We start from the raw sequence: 19,393 nt of genomic DNA, 5'->3' as shown, positions 1-19,393 counted from the left end.
ACCAAACCGATTTTATTGTATAAAAATATGATGAAAACCAAAATTTAAGGAAAGGGACATTTCTGATTGATAAATTTATGTAACCAACAAATGAAGTAAATGTAGAGATATTTACGCAGCGGGAGTGGCATAGTCTGCATATTTTAAATTGGATATTGTCTTGGACACGCTCAAGTAAAATATTGATGTATACTACCATTGAGTCATTGTTATCTGAATCATTCTTCCTTAAAGGTATATGACCGAGTCAGTTCTTTAATAATGAAGCCAGAGGCCTTGCTAGCTGGGATCAGTGCCAGTGATGCTGCAAGGACGTTGGGTGTTGCTCCAGCTATGGCTAAAGAGTATCTCCTTGCTGCTGAAGGCAAAGGCATGTAGTTTCTGTTATATATATTGACAAGCTAAAGTGATGTTTATGATTTGATGATATGTTTCTCTTGCAGGATTGTAGAGCAGAGATGTCAGTCCTGATGGGTTTCACTTTTATGTCAATGTTTTTCATGAACTTGATCCACTAAATATGTAACTGTAAGTTGAAAATATGCTGTTGACTATGCTTTCCTACTCTACGACATGTTATATTCAGGTTGATAGTTTTCTTCTCTCTTTTGGTACGTGTTGCACGTGTATTTGTGATTGAATGACATGGATTTTTGTTTTTGCTTCTTCCTTCAGGTAATTTCCATTCTTCTGTGCTATACTTTTAAAATCATCACCGAGATGTAATATCTTACACATAACTTTGCATTTCGGAATGTGAAGTATAAACCAAACAAATTGGGACATCACTGTCTCAGAAAATTGGTGGCCGTGGCAATTAGCACCAATTGTTTCGAGTTTAACAAATCATGTGATGAATTGAGAAGAATTTGCCTGATATCCACCTATAAATCACTGGTGACGCCTGATGTAACAACCCCACAAAAAGAGAATGACCCTTTATGTAAGAAATAAAACTAGGAGTCTTCGGACAAAGAAAGAAGAAAACAGTTCAATCCTAAAGGAAGCTGCTTGCATGTATAGTATAATCAAGAATGAAAAGCGTCAGGGAAATACAATGAAGTTTCATTCCTCTAAGGACTAAGATCATCAAATGCAGCTTAGTTATCTCCACAGATTACTTATTTTTTATTTCATATTCAAGCACTAATAGTTTTGAGATTTTGAATATAAAACTGATTTATATGCTTGTCATTGGAAATAATATATTTAAAAATTTTGGTGATAAATCATTAAATTGTGGTTAAAAAATGTTATCATAGATATCTTAGTGTAGCATGCATTTTTTCCCTCAAAATATAACTTGGTATGTCTTTCATATTATTGACAATTTTAGAGCAATTTGGCTACGTTGCTCGTCTGCCATGAGTACTTTTCATTTTTACTTTGTTGAATAATAAGGGAATTTTGAAATTCCCACAAATCGTGATCAAATCTGTGTTCATCGTTGAGTTGATACTACTCACAGTGTTGGATATAACGAAACATATCAAAATTATACATCTACCAAGTAAGTTTCATCTCAACAGTAAATACAAAAGTGGACACATTGATTGACAACATATTAAAATTATATATGTGTGCGTGAAAGAGAGGCATTTCTGAGCCTATAGTTTAATACTAGTTCGGATATTCTAAAACATATGCACCTTATACAACACGAGCAATGAAATAATTAATTGACATTGTCAAAGATAAAATGAAAATTAAATGATTTATTTAATCCTTTATAAAATCTATACCATATTAGTATATAAATTAAAAGTAAGTTTTTTTGTGAGACAGTGTCACAAATTTTTATTTATGAGACGGGTCAATCCGATCGATATTCACAATAAAAAGTAATAATCATAGCATAAAAAGTAATATTTTTTCATTGATGACCCAAATAAGAGATTCGACCCACGAAATTGATCCTTGAGACCGTCTCACAAAATTTTTTGTGATATATTATATAGTTATATTCAGACTTGAGTTCAACGTGAAACTAAAAAAATTCAATATTTTTCGCTCAAGTTCGAGTTTGAATCGAAGTATTCAAACATATCGGTAGGTTACTAAAAAATAAAAGTTTGAAATATATTTATTTAATATATAATATATAATTGTATTTATGTTAATAAATATTAAAATTCATAGATAATTGATGAACTATCAAATAAAATAATTTAAAATTAAATTCAACTCGAAAAAAATCTGAATATGTGATAGTTTGGCTTTGAATTCGATAATTGATCCGAACTCAAAAAGCTCGCAAACCGGGAAAAAATTTTTATTTTAACGTCGACAATTAATACAACTGAGGTTACGCTTTGAAGAGACAATTTACCAGACCACGTTCCATGTTAACTTCGTAAATATGATTTCCTAACTTTCCCATAAAGAACCCAGAAGACATTCGAACCAATTCAGAAATGTCGAATAGGGATGGCGCACACCTATCGGGAAAATCGAAGCAATACTTGAGTGACGGCCAGTGACGAAATCAACGATACTAGTTCTTGGATTCATCCATTTCCTCTTTTGATCCCATTCAATGGCAACCGCCGCTTTCAAGTCCACCTCCAGAAGAGTTGCACCAGAACCCAAAGCCGCAAAGCAGCCGGCCTCGTTGCGCCGATCCCACAGCGTTAATTCCGTTTCTCGAAAAACCCACCTCCCATTTGAGGACTCTAATTTGATTTCCTCCGAATTTTCAGTTCGCAGAGACAACCCTCTTTTCTGGACCTCATCTTCTTCACCTCCGGAAAAGGAAGAAGAAGTCAGCTTGAAAAATGGTGAAATGAAACCGTCTTCATATTCTTCGAATCATTTGAAAGAGAGAGGTAGTTTCAGTTCTGTTAATGAAGTAAGGGGGCGTTCCGTTACGAGGAATGGCAGTATTCGAAATGGGATTGGTCGAAGTATGTCCAGGGTGCGGGGGAGGTCTGTGTCCAGGACACATGATAAAGGAGTTTATGAGGTTGTATTTTTGAAAGGTTTTTGTTTGATGATTACTAATTAATTGTTAGCTCAGTCAATGTGGATGATAGGGTAGGCTGTAGAGATACTGGTGAGAGTTCTTGTTTGATTTGAGGATCGAATCTTTATTTTTTGCTTTTGCTTGTTGTCAATGACGTGTATGGCAAGATCTTTTCTTGATGATCGTTGGATTGGTTAGTCACAGTTTAAGTACCTTCAAATGTTTAATGAAAGTGGATTTTTCACTGGAAAACTAGTAGTGTGTTCTGTTCTGTTTTGCGGGTACGACAGATTGGATATAGATGTCTGGATAAGTTAGTTAATGAGCCTGTTTTTGTCTTTGGAACACAATTACTCTGAAATTAGTGCTTTCTCAATGCAGTTTTTTTTATTGTGAATAGTGCCTGATGCAGAGTGAAAATGTGGTGGATTCTGCAACGTCTACAAATGCTCGAAGCAGAAATAGAAAAGAACATATCAATGATGGCATTAATAGAGTCAATTCAGCAAGGAATAGAGTTGATACTAAGGGCAGTGTGAAAAAATCAGGAATAATAGCAACCCAGAATCGAGAAACAGAGTGTTCTGAAGATGACTCAGCTGTGAGTATGATTATACTATTTTATAAAGCAAATCACTCGTTATTACTCACTAAAATAACTTAATATGATTTACCAACATATGTGTCTCCCAGTTTAGTACGAAAATATCACATTTGGAGGATGGCCTTTCAACAGGTTCCTTATCGGAAGCTGAGGAGAAAACTATTAAAGCTATATCTGATGATTTTAATGTAAGTCCTTACCACGTACACTAAAGATTTGAGGTTGTTTTAGTGATGGAGTTTTGAATTACTAGATTTACTTCGTTAACTTTGTTCACCACGGTTATGACCATGATTGTTCCATAATATTACTGTCAGTAGGGAAACATCGAGGTGGTGATCTATATCTTCTTTTGGTATATATGATATGATACTATTAAGTATGAGGCAGACATCCAAAACAACTTATAGTGTGTAAAATTTCATGGTTTTACCAGTTAAAATAAAATCTCTACTTGTTCCGTGTGATCAATTTTGACTTCTTATAGTAATTTGTTCTTGCTTTACATAAATCTTTTTGCATTGACTTGAATGAACAAAACATAATCATAATTCAAAGTGAAATTATCTATAAATAATGAAGAAATGTCGTTTAAACAGGCTTGGCTGTATATATGTCATTATGTCTCTCCACTCACGACTATGGAGGTTTCTATTGGAGCAACAACATTTCCCCAAGCCCAAGTTGATGATTAAACATTGATATAATAAAATAAAATATATCTTGTTTGCTCACGTAACCTCAATACTTTGAGTGCCAAGTCTGCTCTACACAAAATGAAGGGGCTACATAGGTGTTTGCCCTCAAAATTTGTCTTCCCATCTACAGAAAGCAATAACAAGATCTGTTAAGCTTGCTCTTCACTTGCATCTGCACATACTATTTGTGTTTCATCTTTCTGAAAGACGCTGTCTTGATTCCTTCTCTTGGCTATTATTCAGGCTTTTCGAATAGATAATACGAACATTGTTACGGCTACACATGTTCCTGACATGCCTCCAGACTTGGTGAATCTCAGGGCTGTTGGATTAACATCTGACATTAGAAGGCAATATTCGATAAAACTGGAAGAGGTGAAGTTTTTTCACCTTCAAGCTTTGTTGGAACTATATGTCTATGACTTTAGACATGAGGCTCAACTTAAGTTTCTAGATGTTTTGGGTGATGCTAATTTGTTAGTTTCTTGCTGCTTACAGAGTGTGCCTTGCCAACTCAGAAACTCTTTCCTCTTCATTGTTTTTGGAAATATTTCTCCATTTAAGCGTGACATTATTGATTAGACTATATTTTTGCAGTCTGAAGAAAGGGCGAGAACACTTCGAACAGATCTTGCTATCGAAGAGCATCGTGGGAAGGAGCTCAACAGAATACTCAAGGAGATGATTCCAGATTCAAAGACATCTAGTGTTCAGAAGTCCCGTCGAGGAAGAAGGGTAGCCTATAATACTCTTGACTTGTTTCTCTTTTGTATATGTATTATTGGAAATGCTCATTGAATCTGAAGATAAATCTGATATACCTGAAATAGGAATGCAAAATTGATTCAATCAATCACGGAGATGTGGAAGTGAAGCATGGGATATGAGACGTTAATGTTTCCTAACTTTTATGCTTATACATGGTGGAATGTTTGTAAAACCACAAATTATTATGATTTCTTCAGGATTTTAAATGACGAGCAGACTTTCTGTAAATGTATGTCTACTGCAAGGGGCACCTCAATTGACTTCTTTGTGTGTGTGTGTGTGTTGATACACTCTTTCCTCCCTCGAGCCAATGAATGGAAAATAGAGTGTTGATTATTCTTTTACAAGTACCAATGTTATGCCCATCACATAATCCCAGAAGAGACTGAAAAGGCATCTTATCAGGTTCAAAGCAAATGGAACTGAGAAAATCGTACACAAAGGATCACATACCAAATTATTAGACCACGTGGACACCATTGAAGATCTTCATCTTTTATTTCCATTTAGTTTAAACAATATTTCGTCGTTTGGCTATAACCTCGTTTTAGTATTTAAATGATATTTTTTGTTTGTCATAAAGTTTTGATGTAATCACTAATGTAGTTGTCTGCTTTCATGACTGGTAAGAATAATTTCATTGTGGCAAGTAATTTTTTCTTTTGTAGTTTTAAGAAGTGTTGTGTGCATAGATTTATTGTTATTTTTTAAATAAAGAAATTTTTTTTAAATAATATAATTTTATATTTTCAGTTCTCAAATAAAAACTAAATCATCATCGAGCTGTGCATAAATTATGTGTATTCGTTTAGTTTTATTTTCCTCCTATTTTTTATTGTCGCCCCTCATACTTGTAGATCCATTTGTTTATTTTCTAACAAATTTGCTCTTATTTTATATTTAGCTACAATATTTATAAAAATAGATAACGAAAGAAAAGTTGTTCGATCAATGGTATGGTTAAATTTTAAGCATTTACCTTGAGAAACTAGTTGTACACTTCAGGCCATGAGATAATTTTGCAGTCCTTTCAGAACATGAAACTCGTATTTGGAGAGCTCTGTACTTTTGAAGTGTCGTTCTATCATTTTTTTCCCGGGGGTTGGTGGGGTAAACCTTTGCACGTCATAACAGCACCCCATGAACCTAGGATCCTAACTCTGCCTCTATTATCCTTGTGTTAGGGAAGTGATAATTTTGCACCTATAATGATAGAAAAATGAATTAACCTTTTATGGTTAGCAAATTTTCAGTTCCTGATCAAATATAGACAACTTGTTTCCTTGTATACATGTATTTTCTAAATGAAATTGACATTACTTACATTGATTTCAGACGAGCAATGAAAGGAAATGGGTGTCGAACCGTCTCAGTGAAGAAGCTATGGCATATTTTGATGAATGTGTGTCTTTATCAACTTTTGATAGTTCTGACTTTTCAGCAGCAGAAGACCCACCTTATTCTTCAGTTGCAACTACTATTGCTGTTCACTCTTCATCTCCATTAAAAGGACGTCCTTCCACGTTAGTATGTTATGATCAGTGCAGTGACCCTCACCAGAAACAGGTTATTCTATTTGCTGAGTAACGATTTATTTTATTTTCTAAACTCGTTTGGCAATTGAGTAATTCATGCAGTTTTGACATTTGAGACCAAGGACATCTGGAAAGTAATTCACGTTCCTAGTTTGGTGTGTGTGTGTCGATTTCTTCTCCTCCTCTGAGTCAATTTGTAACTACTGTAGTATATATATTTGTTTATTTCGTATCATCTGTATTCAAATAAATGGGAGCATAAAAGCCATCCTCTGTGCTTAACAACACGTGGTTATCATATTCATGATGTATGGAATAAAATTTAGAGGTTCTCTTTTCATCCCGCTGTCAAACTTAAACATGAATTGTTTCCTCCTGAATTACAGAAGTTTTTTTTAGTGTGGATAAAGGGTTATTTTATTAGTTTTCCCTAGTGCGAGCACTCAACCTTAATCTAGATTTGGTGTGATTATTGTGTTCCACGCATATATATGCAACAAATAAAATTTGTGGACTTCTCAATTGTCCTGTCAATCACAAACATCTTTTACTACCAGGTGCCGCTTCTTCATGGCAGCAAGGATTCTGGGAAAGCAGTCAAAAAGAGTATTTCTGAACCAGGAGTTAGCACTCAGTCATACCAGTTCTCCTTTGCGGATAAACATTCCAAAAATGAAAGCATTAGGAGTTACATCAAGCATTTTGAGAGGGGAGCTGATGATGACATTGACTTGGTAAGAACAAGAACTTGTTATGATGCTGACGAATATATCATGCGCGACCGCGTTGAGAATGTGTTTATCGACAAGGTGTTGTATCTCAACCAAATCAAGTCTGGGAGTTTACTTTTATGTGAAGGTCGTGCCATCTCATTTCTGCCTTTTTTTTAAGTAATGTTATGGAAAAGACAGTAGTATTATCCTTTCGTCTATGGCGGACTGCCCTTCCCTCATACGTTTGTTAATGTAAGAGGCAAAACACCAAAGAAGACCGATGCAATTTTCTGATTTTTTGCCCTTGTTGGTAAAGATTGTCTGTATTGACATTTGTGTATGTAAAAAGCTAATGATATGCAAGTTTGAGAGGAAAATCACATGGTCCCTGTGTTTTTCTGTTGTACTCGAACCATATGATCAGTTAGTAAAAACATCAGATTACAAAAAAATCTTGTTTTTATTGATTGTTAAATCAAAGCTGAGATTTGAAGGAATAACAATGAAATATTTGCAGTACGATGTGATTTTTTTAAGCTTACACCTGCCATCTGAATTGTAGCTCTATTGCACGTATGGTTTAGGGCGGGACTTCGATATACTGTACTAATATGTGTAGGTTCTCGTAATTCGAGTGAATATATATATATATATATTAAAACTCTAATGGGTCGGATACGTTTATAAGTTAAGACCCTTTAGTACACATCGTCCGAAACAGGTAGGATATCCATTAGACGTGGACTCACTGTCGCCCCTAACTCCTATTGACTTTTGATGCACCCCATGTATGTTTGGAGATTTAACACGAAAAGCGAGGGTCAAACATGAATTGTATGAACTTGAGTCATCCATGAAAATATAAATAACACCAAAAATAACTTCGGTTTATTAAATATTTTGGGAGGGATCATTGCCATATTTTGGAGTTGGGGTCATTTTCGCCTTGGTTCATTGCCTACTTGGAATTTTTCTCAGCTTGCGGAAACTTGCACGAGTGACTCGTGGTGGCCGATGCTTTATCTATTCTACGTGTCATTCACAATCCTAACCCTCGCTCATAGGATGCTACACTTGTTTTGGAGTTCAGCTATGTTAGCTCACAAACTGATTGAAAGCTCGTGTGGCCTAATATTTTTAATATATGTTTATTTTGGATTAATTTGATATTAATATAAGTGATTCAATTTTAAAAAAATTAAAATATTATAGAGTTTAATGGATATATCTTTGCTTAAAAAATAAAAGTGGGTGAAAATTTGCTCCAACAAATGATTTCAATTTAAAATTGAAGTCGTCAAAGATCTGCTTGCAGGAGCTTGGCTAAAAAAAATGAAATAATTTTAATTAGAGAAACATGAAATATCCTCAAAACCAAAAACGGTGTCAATTTGTTTTTATTACATTGGATGAAGGGTTTTTTCGCAATCACCTGTGATCGAACCAGTTCTACGTTGTTGGGAGATAATCAGATTTATATCACTTGCTCGCTTCACCACATGTAGTGTAGAAAAGTGAGGTCTTTTTTTTTTTTTTTTTTAGTTGGAGAGAGGTTTTGTACTATTTGGTTTTGAAACCAATACCTCATCTTAAATTTGAGACATTGATATCAGATGATGATATACAAGCTAGCGGTAGAAGAAGAAGTCGATTTTGATAAATATAAAAGTGGAAAATTTGTGGAGAAGTGAGCAAACAATAGGGTTAGGCATGAGGGATGTAGAAATAAAACCATAGAAACATGTGTTGCATCTGACAAATCAAGTACTCTCACAATGTGTTTGTATATACTGAAGAAGGATTTGAAATTGGATTTGAAATTCATGAAATTGGAATTCTAGAGAAGGATTTTTTAAAATGTAATTTTGAATTTGATTTGACAATTAAAAATAATATTCCTTATATTACAAAAATTATCAATAATATTTATATATACACTCATATATTTTTTCCATAATAAAAAGTTATTTTTAACATATAAATTTTTTTATTAGACAGTTTTTTTAAGAAATGAAAAATATATAAAGTTTATGAAGATGAAATTAAAAATAAAGTTAACAAATTTTGATAAATTAGGTTTTTAGCATTAAAAAGAATGAAGTTTTTTCAGAAAAAGAAATTATTTATAGAATTTTTTAAATATATATTTTTTAAGATTTTCTCAATATATATAATATAATAATGTTAATTGAAAATATATATTTTAGATAAAATGTATTTTGTAAAAAATTTAAAAATAACTTAAAATTTATAAGTAATAAAAATTTAATAGTGAAAATAATTTGGTTCTTTTTAAAAATCAAAGCATTTGAAATCCTACTAATTTTGTAAAAATTTCACTTAGTTAAATGAAATATTATGAAATCTCATTAAATATCAATCACAATTTGAAATCTCATTTTGTCGAACACTAAAATAATATTTATAATTCTAAATTTCATCCAATTTTTTGCTGCCAAACATATTGTTAGGCTGTGTTTGGGTTACGAGATTTGAACTACATGGATTTTAAATTTTTGACACAAATAAATTGTGTATATTTGGACAAAAAGATTATATAGGTATTTCAAGTTAATTGTTATCATTCAATGTATTTATGTATTCTTTTTGAAAGAATTTAGAATGACACCCAACTACATTTTATTTCACACCAATGAATTTTGAAATCTTCATGCGGGCCCAAACTCATGTAAACACGACTGCACAATATGTTTATGTAGCAGTTACTTTGTATGTATCTTCAAGATTCTATGGAACTAGTTAACACGAGTTATTATAAGAATCTATTGTAATTCATTATAAACAATTTCATGGTTTTAAAAATCTATTTAAAACTCGTGTAGGATATGGGGTATTATAATCACTCATCCTTAATAACATGACGTTCTCGAACCTATCAATCAACCAGCGCTGAGGAATTAGAGGTGATTTCTATATGTTCAATAGGTGGGTTTTCGTGTATACATTACTTTGTCCTATAAAACATTTATCTCGTGGTGTTTATACTTGTGATAATTTCTAATGGCACTTCTTTCATGCCCAAGTCAGTGCAAGCACGATTCCACAATGGATTTATATAAAAATTTCTTTTTTTGAGTCCGCTATATGAAAATGATTAATGTAAATTAATGTAAGAGTTGTGCTCGTTATAAACCATTTTAAATATGATTTTAAATTTGTGTGGAAAGATGTTCTGCATTTTAATTGTAAATCATTTTCAAAATTCTAGTACACTCATCAAAATGAAACTTTAAATTATAATTAAATAATTACATTATCTATATCACGAAAGATTTGATTTTGAAAAAAAAAAACTTAATTTTGAATTTAAATGATGTGTATATTGAATTTGTCACAATTACAATACAAGTACTTAATTTGCTAGGAAGTTGACTCTAAATCTACATAAACTAAACTCATCCAACCAAATATTAGTAATTTGTTCGGGTCAAGAATAAGGGTGTCAATTCAGGTGAGTTGGGTTGGGTTGAGTAATAGTACTATAACAAAATCTCCCTCATATATATAATTTAAATTTGAAAATCTAATTGTAGAAAAATAAAATATATTTACTAAATCAAATAAACAATTGTTTAAAAAATAAAAAATATTCAAAATAAATAATAAATTATGAAAATTTATGATATAAATATACAATAAATATTTTTCAGACTTACAATATATAAAAATATAGACAATATTTATTAATTATATTTTTTAAAAAAATTAAAATTTTTCGGTCACCTGAACCCAACCCAACCCAATCATTTTTTTCGGGTCAGCTATCGGGTCCAACCCGATTTGACCGACCCGATAGCTGACTCGAACCCGAAAACCCCAAACCCGAACCTTATTTTTTTTCGTGTTGAACCATATCGGGTTGTGAGTCGTATCTGATTTTGACACCCCTAGTCAAAAACATCTTGTTACTTCTCACACACACACATATATAGCTTCCATGTGTCTTCGTTGGATCATCTCAATCTCATATTTTGATAGATGCATAGTGACGAACCTTGCCCCTGAAGGGTGTGTAAGTTGGAGGAGTAAGTGTACTTATGGTCAGTTGGACAATGGTTATATTCCTTACAAACACTTTTTTGGCCGATTCTGTCACATAAGATTTATTAGTGTGGTTTTTCTTGTTGACGTAGTTTGAAGGTTACTGCATTGAGCCCAATATTTATTCAGCGTGCATCTACGAATTCATGTTAATAAAAATAAAAAGTAACGAGCCTTCAAAAAGTTTTGAGGGTCATTAAACATTTCAAAAGCTCCCGATAACTTCCTAATAACCATATCTAAGAAGTTATGAATATTAGACCACGTCATCAACTTCTTAAGTATGGTCTCAATGATTTTTAAAACAACCTTCACATATCGCAAGGCTACACATGCACAAGTTGTTCCAATTTGAGTTAAATGAATTCTACGATTTCAGATAAGGTTTAATGGTCATATATCTTTGCCTCAACATCACTAAGATTCTTCATGATGCCTTGGATAGGACTCGCGTCATCTTTGGATTCAGGTAAGAAGGGAGAATCAAAGCAGAACTAGTCTAGAGTTGGTCTCAGAGGTTAAGAGGAGATAGGGTGGAAGTCAGTTCGAGTAAAAAAATAATAACCTGTTTAAACAACCCTAGACATGCAATAACTCAGGAAGCATATCAGACTACTATGAACTCATACAAGCCCGGATTCATATTTTTGGCATGGCAAGACATGGTTGAATGATACTGTCAGGGTGGAAAATGTGTTTAACCAGACAAATTGATTACAAAGACATACTAATAAAGCATAAGAATGATACAATAACCAAATGATTCAAGGTCTACTGATGAAGCCCAACTGACAGTCTATCTAGTTGACTAGTCAGTTCAAATTCATGTATTATCCGAAGAATCAGTATAATCAGTGATTAAGGATCATAGCCCAGTTGAAATAGCAATAAAACTTTATATACTAATAGTCACTTAAACTTAATAGAATGTCAGGTTTCGATGCATTACCAGAACATGTTATAAAGGACGATGACATGGCAAGAACGACATCTGCATTTGGAAACAGATATATTTTGAAAAGATTATCGTTGCAGATTAAATTATAAATAGATCAATTGAACAACCTCTAAATGTTAAACAGTTACACCATCTATCTTTGGATTATCAAAAAATAAAATGATCTTCTCTGAAGAAGCTTTCCGATGACCAAATTGAAATAATCAGCGTACAATGATAAATCATTAACTGATCATATTGATGATCAAATTTGTGATTAGAATTTCTCAGTGAAATCCGTATAATTGAGCGCAAGAAGTCTTACTGCTTAAAGTATTTATATTGAAGTTTTACTAAGTTTTTCAATTAGGCAGTGTTAAATCCTACTGAAGTTGGTGATTTCAAATAACTTGTAATTACCAAAGTCTTTTAGTGCAAACCTTTTACGACAAAAAAGGAGTGACATATGAGTTTTTAAATCTCCGAGCATCCAAAAATAACATTGTACTTATTTACTTTTAAGTTTAACTACCTTATTACTATTAAGAAAATCTCATCTAATTTTTTTGATAAGTCATTTTTTCAACCAGTTTTAGTAAGTCTACTTTCGGATTGGTCATACTGATTAACTTAATGAAAATTCAACTGACAAGATCAAATTTAATATCCATTGGAAATATAAATGACATTTAAATGTCTGCATTGTTATATCATTTCATTTAATTTCAATTATACTTTTGAGTTTTTTGTTGTTTTTATATATTTAATTATCAATATTCTCTATCATATTAAATAAAATATAATTTTTTTATATATTTTTACTTTTCCAAATTTTTAAAAGAGTATCTTTGTAAATTTTTGATAAATTGGTTGTTTGTAACTTATTATTATTACTATCATTATTATTATTATATGTATCTTAATAAAACTTTAATATAAATATTTTTTAAATATGTTTATAAAAAATTAAATTTTTAATCAAAATTTATTTTTCTAATATATGACCAAAAATTTGATTTTTGAAAAAATTAAAAATTTGATAAAAAAATAATATATAATTTTTTTAAAAAAAACTTATAATTTTAGTTTTGTAAGTTAAAATGTATTGGATTTTAATCATGTAATTTGTTAAAGTTTTATTTTCATAAAATAATTTGATTTTTTTTACGAAATCACTAAATTCACAATTTATTTAACAATGATTTCTACTACATTTATGTGAAACAAGAGAAAAAAACAAATATTAATTTATTTATAGATATTCGTTATGTTTCTTATGTTAATTGTTAATATGTAACTATTCAATTTCCTTAAAAAAAATTGATGATATCAAAATGTTTTCGAGATCGAATCCACTTTTATCATAAAAAATAAATAAATAAATAAAGCAAAACAACTTCTGTATTTCAAAATAAGACCAACACGATCTTGTTCCGTGTAACCTGAAGCGATGGCTCCACACGATCTCCGCCGACCTTTCAAACGGCCGGCGATCTCCGACCAACAACGGCGGAGGGAGCTGTCCTTGCAAAGACAGTCTCAAAACCGCCGCGACGCCCAGCGACAGGCCCGTTGTTTAGCCGATACTGTCCTCTCACTTCAAAATGATGCCGCCGAATTCGAAATAGAACCCGAGGGCGGACAAGCTTGTGAAGTGATAAATGATGTTCGACAGGCCGCCAAGCTTAGAGGGCCCGAAGCCCGAAGATGGTTTGCTAAACAGCTCATGCTTTCCGAGTGGATGATCGACGTTCCTCATCGATTAAACACCGACTGGTACTTCTTTTTACCTTCGTCTTTTTCTGGTGCGAAACGTAAAAGAAAACCCAGTTTTTGAATGCTTTATTTGCTAAAAATTGGACCCACCATCCCATGTTCTAGTTATTCGTGCTTTTGAATGTCAAAGTTGCTTTAATGATGGCTCAAAGATGTTGATTTTGAACCCCTCGAGGGATTGATAACAAATTGTGAGACACTTACCGATCAAAAAGGAAAAAAGAAAACTGTAAGATGCTTTCTTCAATGCTGTGCGAGTCTGATTCATGTCTCAAATTTAAATTTTCTTGTACCTCAATGCAGCCGGATCTTGCTCTTTGTATAGGTATGTGTCTGCGAGGCCTACTGGAAAACGATGTTTCGTGGTGTCATCAAATGGAACAACGGTTAGCAGATTGCGTAATGGAACTTTGATGCACCGCTTTCCTTCTGCACTGCCCAATGGTTCACGGAGCAGCAACAGTTCCCGCTCTGGCCAATCTTATTGTATTCTTGATTGTATATACCACGAGGTAATGAATGAATTTCTCAGTTTCTTTGAGGTACTGTTGCTTGAATATCTGAAATAACTATACTTTATTTGCATGTTGTGTTATGATTTACAGCCTGATCAAACATATTATGTAATTGACCTGGTGTGTTGGGGGGGAATGTCAATGTATGAGTGCACAGCTGAGTTCAGATTTTTCTGGTTAAATAGCAAGCTTGTGGAGACAGAAGCTTGCAATGGTCCATCCGCATACCATAAATATAGGTTCAGCACGGTTCCCGTTTTCAGTTGTGATGAGGATGGTCTTAAGGCAGCTTATGCTGGATCAATGCCGTATGTGAAGGATGGACTTTTGTTCTACAATAAGTGAGTTTACCTTGAAAATTATCTGATTTCTATGAGCTTATGTGCATGTACTTAAAATATGATAGGAGCCGTAAATGTTCAAACTTTACATGTTTCATCTTTCAGTCATCGATGTCAAAAGAAATGCTTTGTTTTTCCATTAAAATCACCACTGTGTATTCCCTTGCAGTCGAACATCTGAGTATATCTGCTGTCCCAGGGTTGAAAAAACTTTATCTTTGCTTAAGAATGGGGATATATTAGATAATAAAGAAATTAACTCAAATTAAAAGTTTATGCAGTAAATGAAGTGCCTAGGTTCTCAATGGGAAAGCCCTTGAGGTGTATCGTTGCATGTGACTGGATAGCAAATTATTATACAAGATTTGTGTTGGTAGAGTTTATGGAATATTTATGTTTCTAAGATCATGCATCATCGCATGAATACATCTTTGATCCCATCACAATACTTCCCTAACTTTTGATGCCGTGGCAGAATAGGGATTCACATATTGCCTGATTGTGTTTCATTTGTGCTTTTTAAATTTCAAGAAATTTGTTTCTGTTCTTTATTGAATTGTGGCTGAAAACTCTTTATCACTTAAAAAATAAGTAACTATCAGTGTTTATATGATGTTGCAAGCATACCAACATCTGATCTTTTTCCATGCTTCCAGTGTATGCAAGACAATACAGAGATGAAGATTTACTGATTTAGACTTGAAACCACATGCAGATAATTGTTGCATTGATCATGTGTAAGCATTGAATGTTCAAATAATACATAGGAATAGTTAAAACTTTTGGTTCAAATAACTGAAGTAGTCTCACCATATGATAGACCCATGAATCTGTGAAATACAAATCTATTTCTTTGACGGGTCAATACTGAGATGAAGATTTAGACTTGAAACCATATTCAGATAATTGTTGCATTGATCATGTGTAAGCATTGAATGTTCAGATAATACATAGAAATAGTTAAAACTTTTGGTTCAAATAACTGAAGTAGTCTCACCATATGATAGACCCGTGAATCTGTGAGACACAAATCTATTTCTTTGACGGGTGATATGACTAAATTCAAACTTTTTTGTTAAGCAAACAGATTGCAGCTCACTGAATCCATGTAAGTAGACTAAATGATTTTTAACACATTTCCCTGCGCTTCTGCTTGGCCTTTCTCCATTATTGAATTAAACGTCTCTGTTGAATTTTATATTACTCAAATTGTAGCAACTTGCATAGTTGCATTCAGATTTACTGTATCACACTTCTATAAATCTCACTTAGTTGCATATGGCGCTACTTTAATTTTTCGCTCTGATTCTCTCCCAGATTTGCACATTATCAATCGGGAAATACACCATTGGTCCTGGTCTGGAAGGATGATACTTGCAGTCAATATGTTTGTGATACAGATGGTAAAGGACAGGTTCCAGATCAGCAGCAGGTATATATATGTTTATGTCTAATCCCTTTGTTTGCATTGCGACAAATCACCTGTATTATAGGACTTGATTAATATTATGGGAATTGGTTGATCGTTATTCTAATGTAGCCTGATCGTTGGCCGTCTTTTCGTGTAACTTTCTGTACTACTGATCAACTGTATACTTATAGTCTCTGATGGTGATATATGACAATTAACATAGATAGCTGAAAGGGGCTAGCATCTTAATATATTTTGAGGAATTTTTCTGGGGCTGTTCAGTGCAAAATCTGAAAGAGTTATGAAATTTAAATTTGAATGAGCATTTTAAAAAGCATTGCAGTGCACTGGTCCCTGGGGCTGGGTGAGCATAGCATGCCTCAAGGTGAAGCTGGTTGGTGTTTCTGTTGGTGACATGTTGAGGTGCCTTGAGGAAAACTCCTTGAGGAAGTGTGGAACAGAATTTTCATTGGAAGCTTCAACTGAGCAATTTCGTGATTAACCACTTTAAAATTCTGTTTTACTAAGCCAATATTTGAATAGGTGGACGAGTTCAAATAGTTTGTAATCTTTTTGCTACGAGCAGCCACTTTTACACGGTTGCTCCTTTGTTAACCTCATTTGGCATTGGTTATATACTTTTATGCGATGCTCAATCTATTTGTTTTGACTTGATCTTTCACTTTATTAAATAATCGGGCAGTATTGGAGCTACATGATGGTAAGATACTGGTGACTTGTTTTGGATTGTTTTGGAATAAACCAAGTATTGTTGTGAGCTTGATCATTCTTTTTGGTTATATAATCAGGTTGTATTGGAGCTACTTGTTGATGGGAGGCTGGCTACATCTGACGAACCTCCTGTTATTTTCGGATGCTTGAACGAGGACTTTATACAAAAGGTTCTATAATTTTAGCGCGCAAAAATGCTTGACTGACTACATAATTGTAAAAATGCTTATTCATCAGTTTAAATGAGAAGCCATGACACTATATTTACCTGATTTCAGTAATTGCTTATCGAAGCTACTTCTTATGTAACTAACTATACATACTTGAATCACCTCATGGCCCTTATCATTCAAGGGATTTAAGGAAATGAATACCATGAGCGATGTCTATGGCTCTATGCAATTTTTAGCACACAACATGAACAAAAATACAAAAATGAGGAAAACAGTTAAAAATTTGATTGTATACTAACTTATGGCTTTCAGACAGGACTGCAGACTGGCAATCTCCTACGTTTTGCCATCAGTGAAGGAGGATTATGTTTCATGGATGGAAAGCTAGAGAGAGCAGATTTGCACTACCTAGGCAAACCCAATCGAGCGCGTGCTTTTGCTGATAGTTACTCCAAGGTAAGTAGGTAGAATTAATCTGCTGTAACTTGTCTAAATCCTTACGCATTAATCCAATAGGCAGTTTTTAAGCATTATTCTCCCCATATTTTATGGAACTTCTTCTTGATAAAGACAAATACTTGTAGCAGAGTGATAAGACACTTTTTACCAAGATCTCAATTCAAGATTGAATTTTCCTTTATTTTATTCGATTTTAAATTTGCTTTATGTGTTATTTGAATTCGTATCGAATTTGGCAGAATATCATAAACTATGCTTTTGTTTTTTAGGTCATGTTCCAGCACACAGTTCGACACAGTCCTCTCAAAATCGAGCATCTTGTTGCATCAATCAGTTTGTCAAACGAAGAGGGAAACAGAACTTCCGACACGAACATGGTTGGTTAAAGATCTATGTTATGTGCCTACTCTCTACTGCTAGCGTGTAGCCGGGTGTCCTATTCTTCACTTGTATATCAGATTATCAGAAAATACAACTTATTGTATCATGCTTGTGGATTACCTCGAGAAATCTTCTTAATGTATTTTCTCAACAAGTGGTATCAGAGACACTCATGCTTGAATCATTGAGATTTGTTTAAAGTTTTGGATATTTTTTTGGATCCAGGTTTGAAAAAGAAAATTTTATTTGAAAATATTTTGATATGACTTCAGGTCTGGAAAATATTTTGGCAGAAAAAAAAATTTCATGGATTCAAGTTGATAGTTTCATATTAAAGTTCAGTTTTTAAAGAAAAAAAACAAAAAATCTTCAGAAATTTGAAACTACAAGGTTGCTGCACAGTTTCTATAGTGTTCGAGCGCTGAAAAGGTTGTGATTCGTGCAGATATAGTTTTTCATGATACAGGAACGACGTCGAACGCGTCGAGGCGCGCGCCCGCTTGCCACAGTTTGTCCGAGCATGTGCGATCGCGTAGTGGCACCCTCACACCCAGGCTTTCATGGCCAGAGAATAGCCCGCGAGGGCACCCCTTAGGGTTATTTTCGATACATGTTGAGTAAATAATCGAATTAACACAATTTTCAATTCTTATTTATTCAAATAATGATAAGGTTATATGTATTTTCCATCGCTAAATCTTCATAAGTGAAAATAGTTACATGTGTATCAGTTCGTAGCTTTAGCAAACGTATCGAAGATCCCCATAAAAGTTTGAGATCATATAACAATGTTTTGCCAAAAATAACGGTTTTCTTATGATGATTGACACCAACAAAGAGTACAAATGGTCTACCATCTTTATTTTTCTTATATGTTAGTTATATTAAAACATATCAAATCTCCAAAAGCCTGCAATCATTTTCATGTCTGAACAAAATATATCGGTTATCAAATCATTAATGTCAACTTGAATGCGTAAAAAATATCTGATTGAATCTGCTGTTGCAAATATTGAAGTACTCCTCCCATGCATGTGTCCTCTTTTCATATTCGTTGTTCTATGTTAACATAAATAATTCTTTTAGTCCTTGATACCCTATGGATGCGCCCACTATCCCTTGCTCATCCCTAGCCCAAAGAGAAGACAGGCCCATTAGGGGCCCAGGAATTCTCCTATAAATATCATGTTCGAGTGTTTAATTAATGGATTCACTATATTGTTTTCAGCAGCACCCTTAGCTGCTCCCCCCATATATCCTCAGTCTCTGACTTAAGCGTCGGAGGGGCTACGCCGGGACACTCTCCCGGCCCCCTTCTACCGATCT

General features: G+C 33.5%; 2 protein-coding genes across 3 annotated transcripts; both read left to right on the top strand.

The window, feature by feature from the left end:
• The first annotated feature begins 2,336 nt into the window (after nt 1–2,336).
• On the top strand, nt 2,337–7,747 carry LOC140984843 (uncharacterized). Of its 2 annotated transcripts, none has more exons than XM_073452500.1 (7): nt 2,337–2,962; nt 3,363–3,563; nt 3,656–3,754; nt 4,508–4,639; nt 4,862–4,999; nt 6,368–6,598; nt 7,125–7,747. In XM_073452500.1, exons 1-7 carry the CDS (start codon nt 2,537–2,539, stop codon nt 7,455–7,457), a joined length of 1,560 nt encoding a protein of 519 aa, XP_073308601.1. In that variant the 5' UTR covers nt 2,337–2,536; the 3' UTR covers nt 7,458–7,747. The 2 variants fall into 2 exon arrangements, with proteins under 2 accessions (XP_073308601.1, XP_073308602.1); XM_073452501.1 differs by having other exon boundaries at nt 2,340–2,962; nt 3,375–3,563; nt 7,125–7,743.
• Nucleotides 7,748–13,673: 5,926 nt separating this feature from the next.
• On the top strand, nt 13,674–18,230 carry LOC140985115 (uncharacterized). Its single transcript, XM_073452872.1, has 7 exons — nt 13,674–14,055; nt 14,381–14,567; nt 14,661–14,911; nt 16,229–16,343; nt 17,132–17,224; nt 17,540–17,683; nt 17,956–18,230. Exons 1-7 carry the CDS (start codon nt 13,730–13,732, stop codon nt 18,070–18,072), a joined length of 1,233 nt encoding a protein of 410 aa, XP_073308973.1. The 5' UTR covers nt 13,674–13,729; the 3' UTR covers nt 18,073–18,230.
• Nucleotides 18,231–19,393: the final 1,163 nt, after the last annotated feature.

This window comes from Primulina huaijiensis, chromosome 9, assembly GCF_012295235.1.
Source record: "Primulina huaijiensis isolate GDHJ02 chromosome 9, ASM1229523v2, whole genome shotgun sequence".
Classification (NCBI taxonomy): Eukaryota; Viridiplantae; Streptophyta; class Magnoliopsida; order Lamiales; family Gesneriaceae; genus Primulina; species Primulina huaijiensis.
This window is presented reverse-complemented; position numbering and strand designations above follow the sequence as displayed.

Bases quoted from the DNA above. Each gene is read 5' to 3' on its own strand.
- LOC140984843 (XM_073452500.1), top strand. From the start codon at position 2,537: ATGGCAACCGCCGCTTTCAAGTCCACCTCCAGAAGAGTTGCACCAGAA. The intron at 4,640-4,861 runs GTGAAGTTTTTT...ATATTTTTGCAG, and splicing joins ATTCGATAAAACTGGAAGAG to TCTGAAGAAAGGGCGAGAAC. The intron at 6,599-7,124 runs GTTATTCTATTT...TTTTACTACCAG, and splicing joins GTGACCCTCACCAGAAACAG to GTGCCGCTTCTTCATGGCAG.
- LOC140985115 (XM_073452872.1), top strand. From the start codon at position 13,730: ATGGCTCCACACGATCTCCGCCGACCTTTCAAACGGCCGGCGATCTCC. The intron at 14,568-14,660 runs GTAATGAATGAA...TATGATTTACAG, and splicing joins TTGATTGTATATACCACGAG to CCTGATCAAACATATTATGT. The intron at 14,912-16,228 runs GTGAGTTTACCT...ATTCTCTCCCAG, and splicing joins GGACTTTTGTTCTACAATAA to ATTTGCACATTATCAATCGG.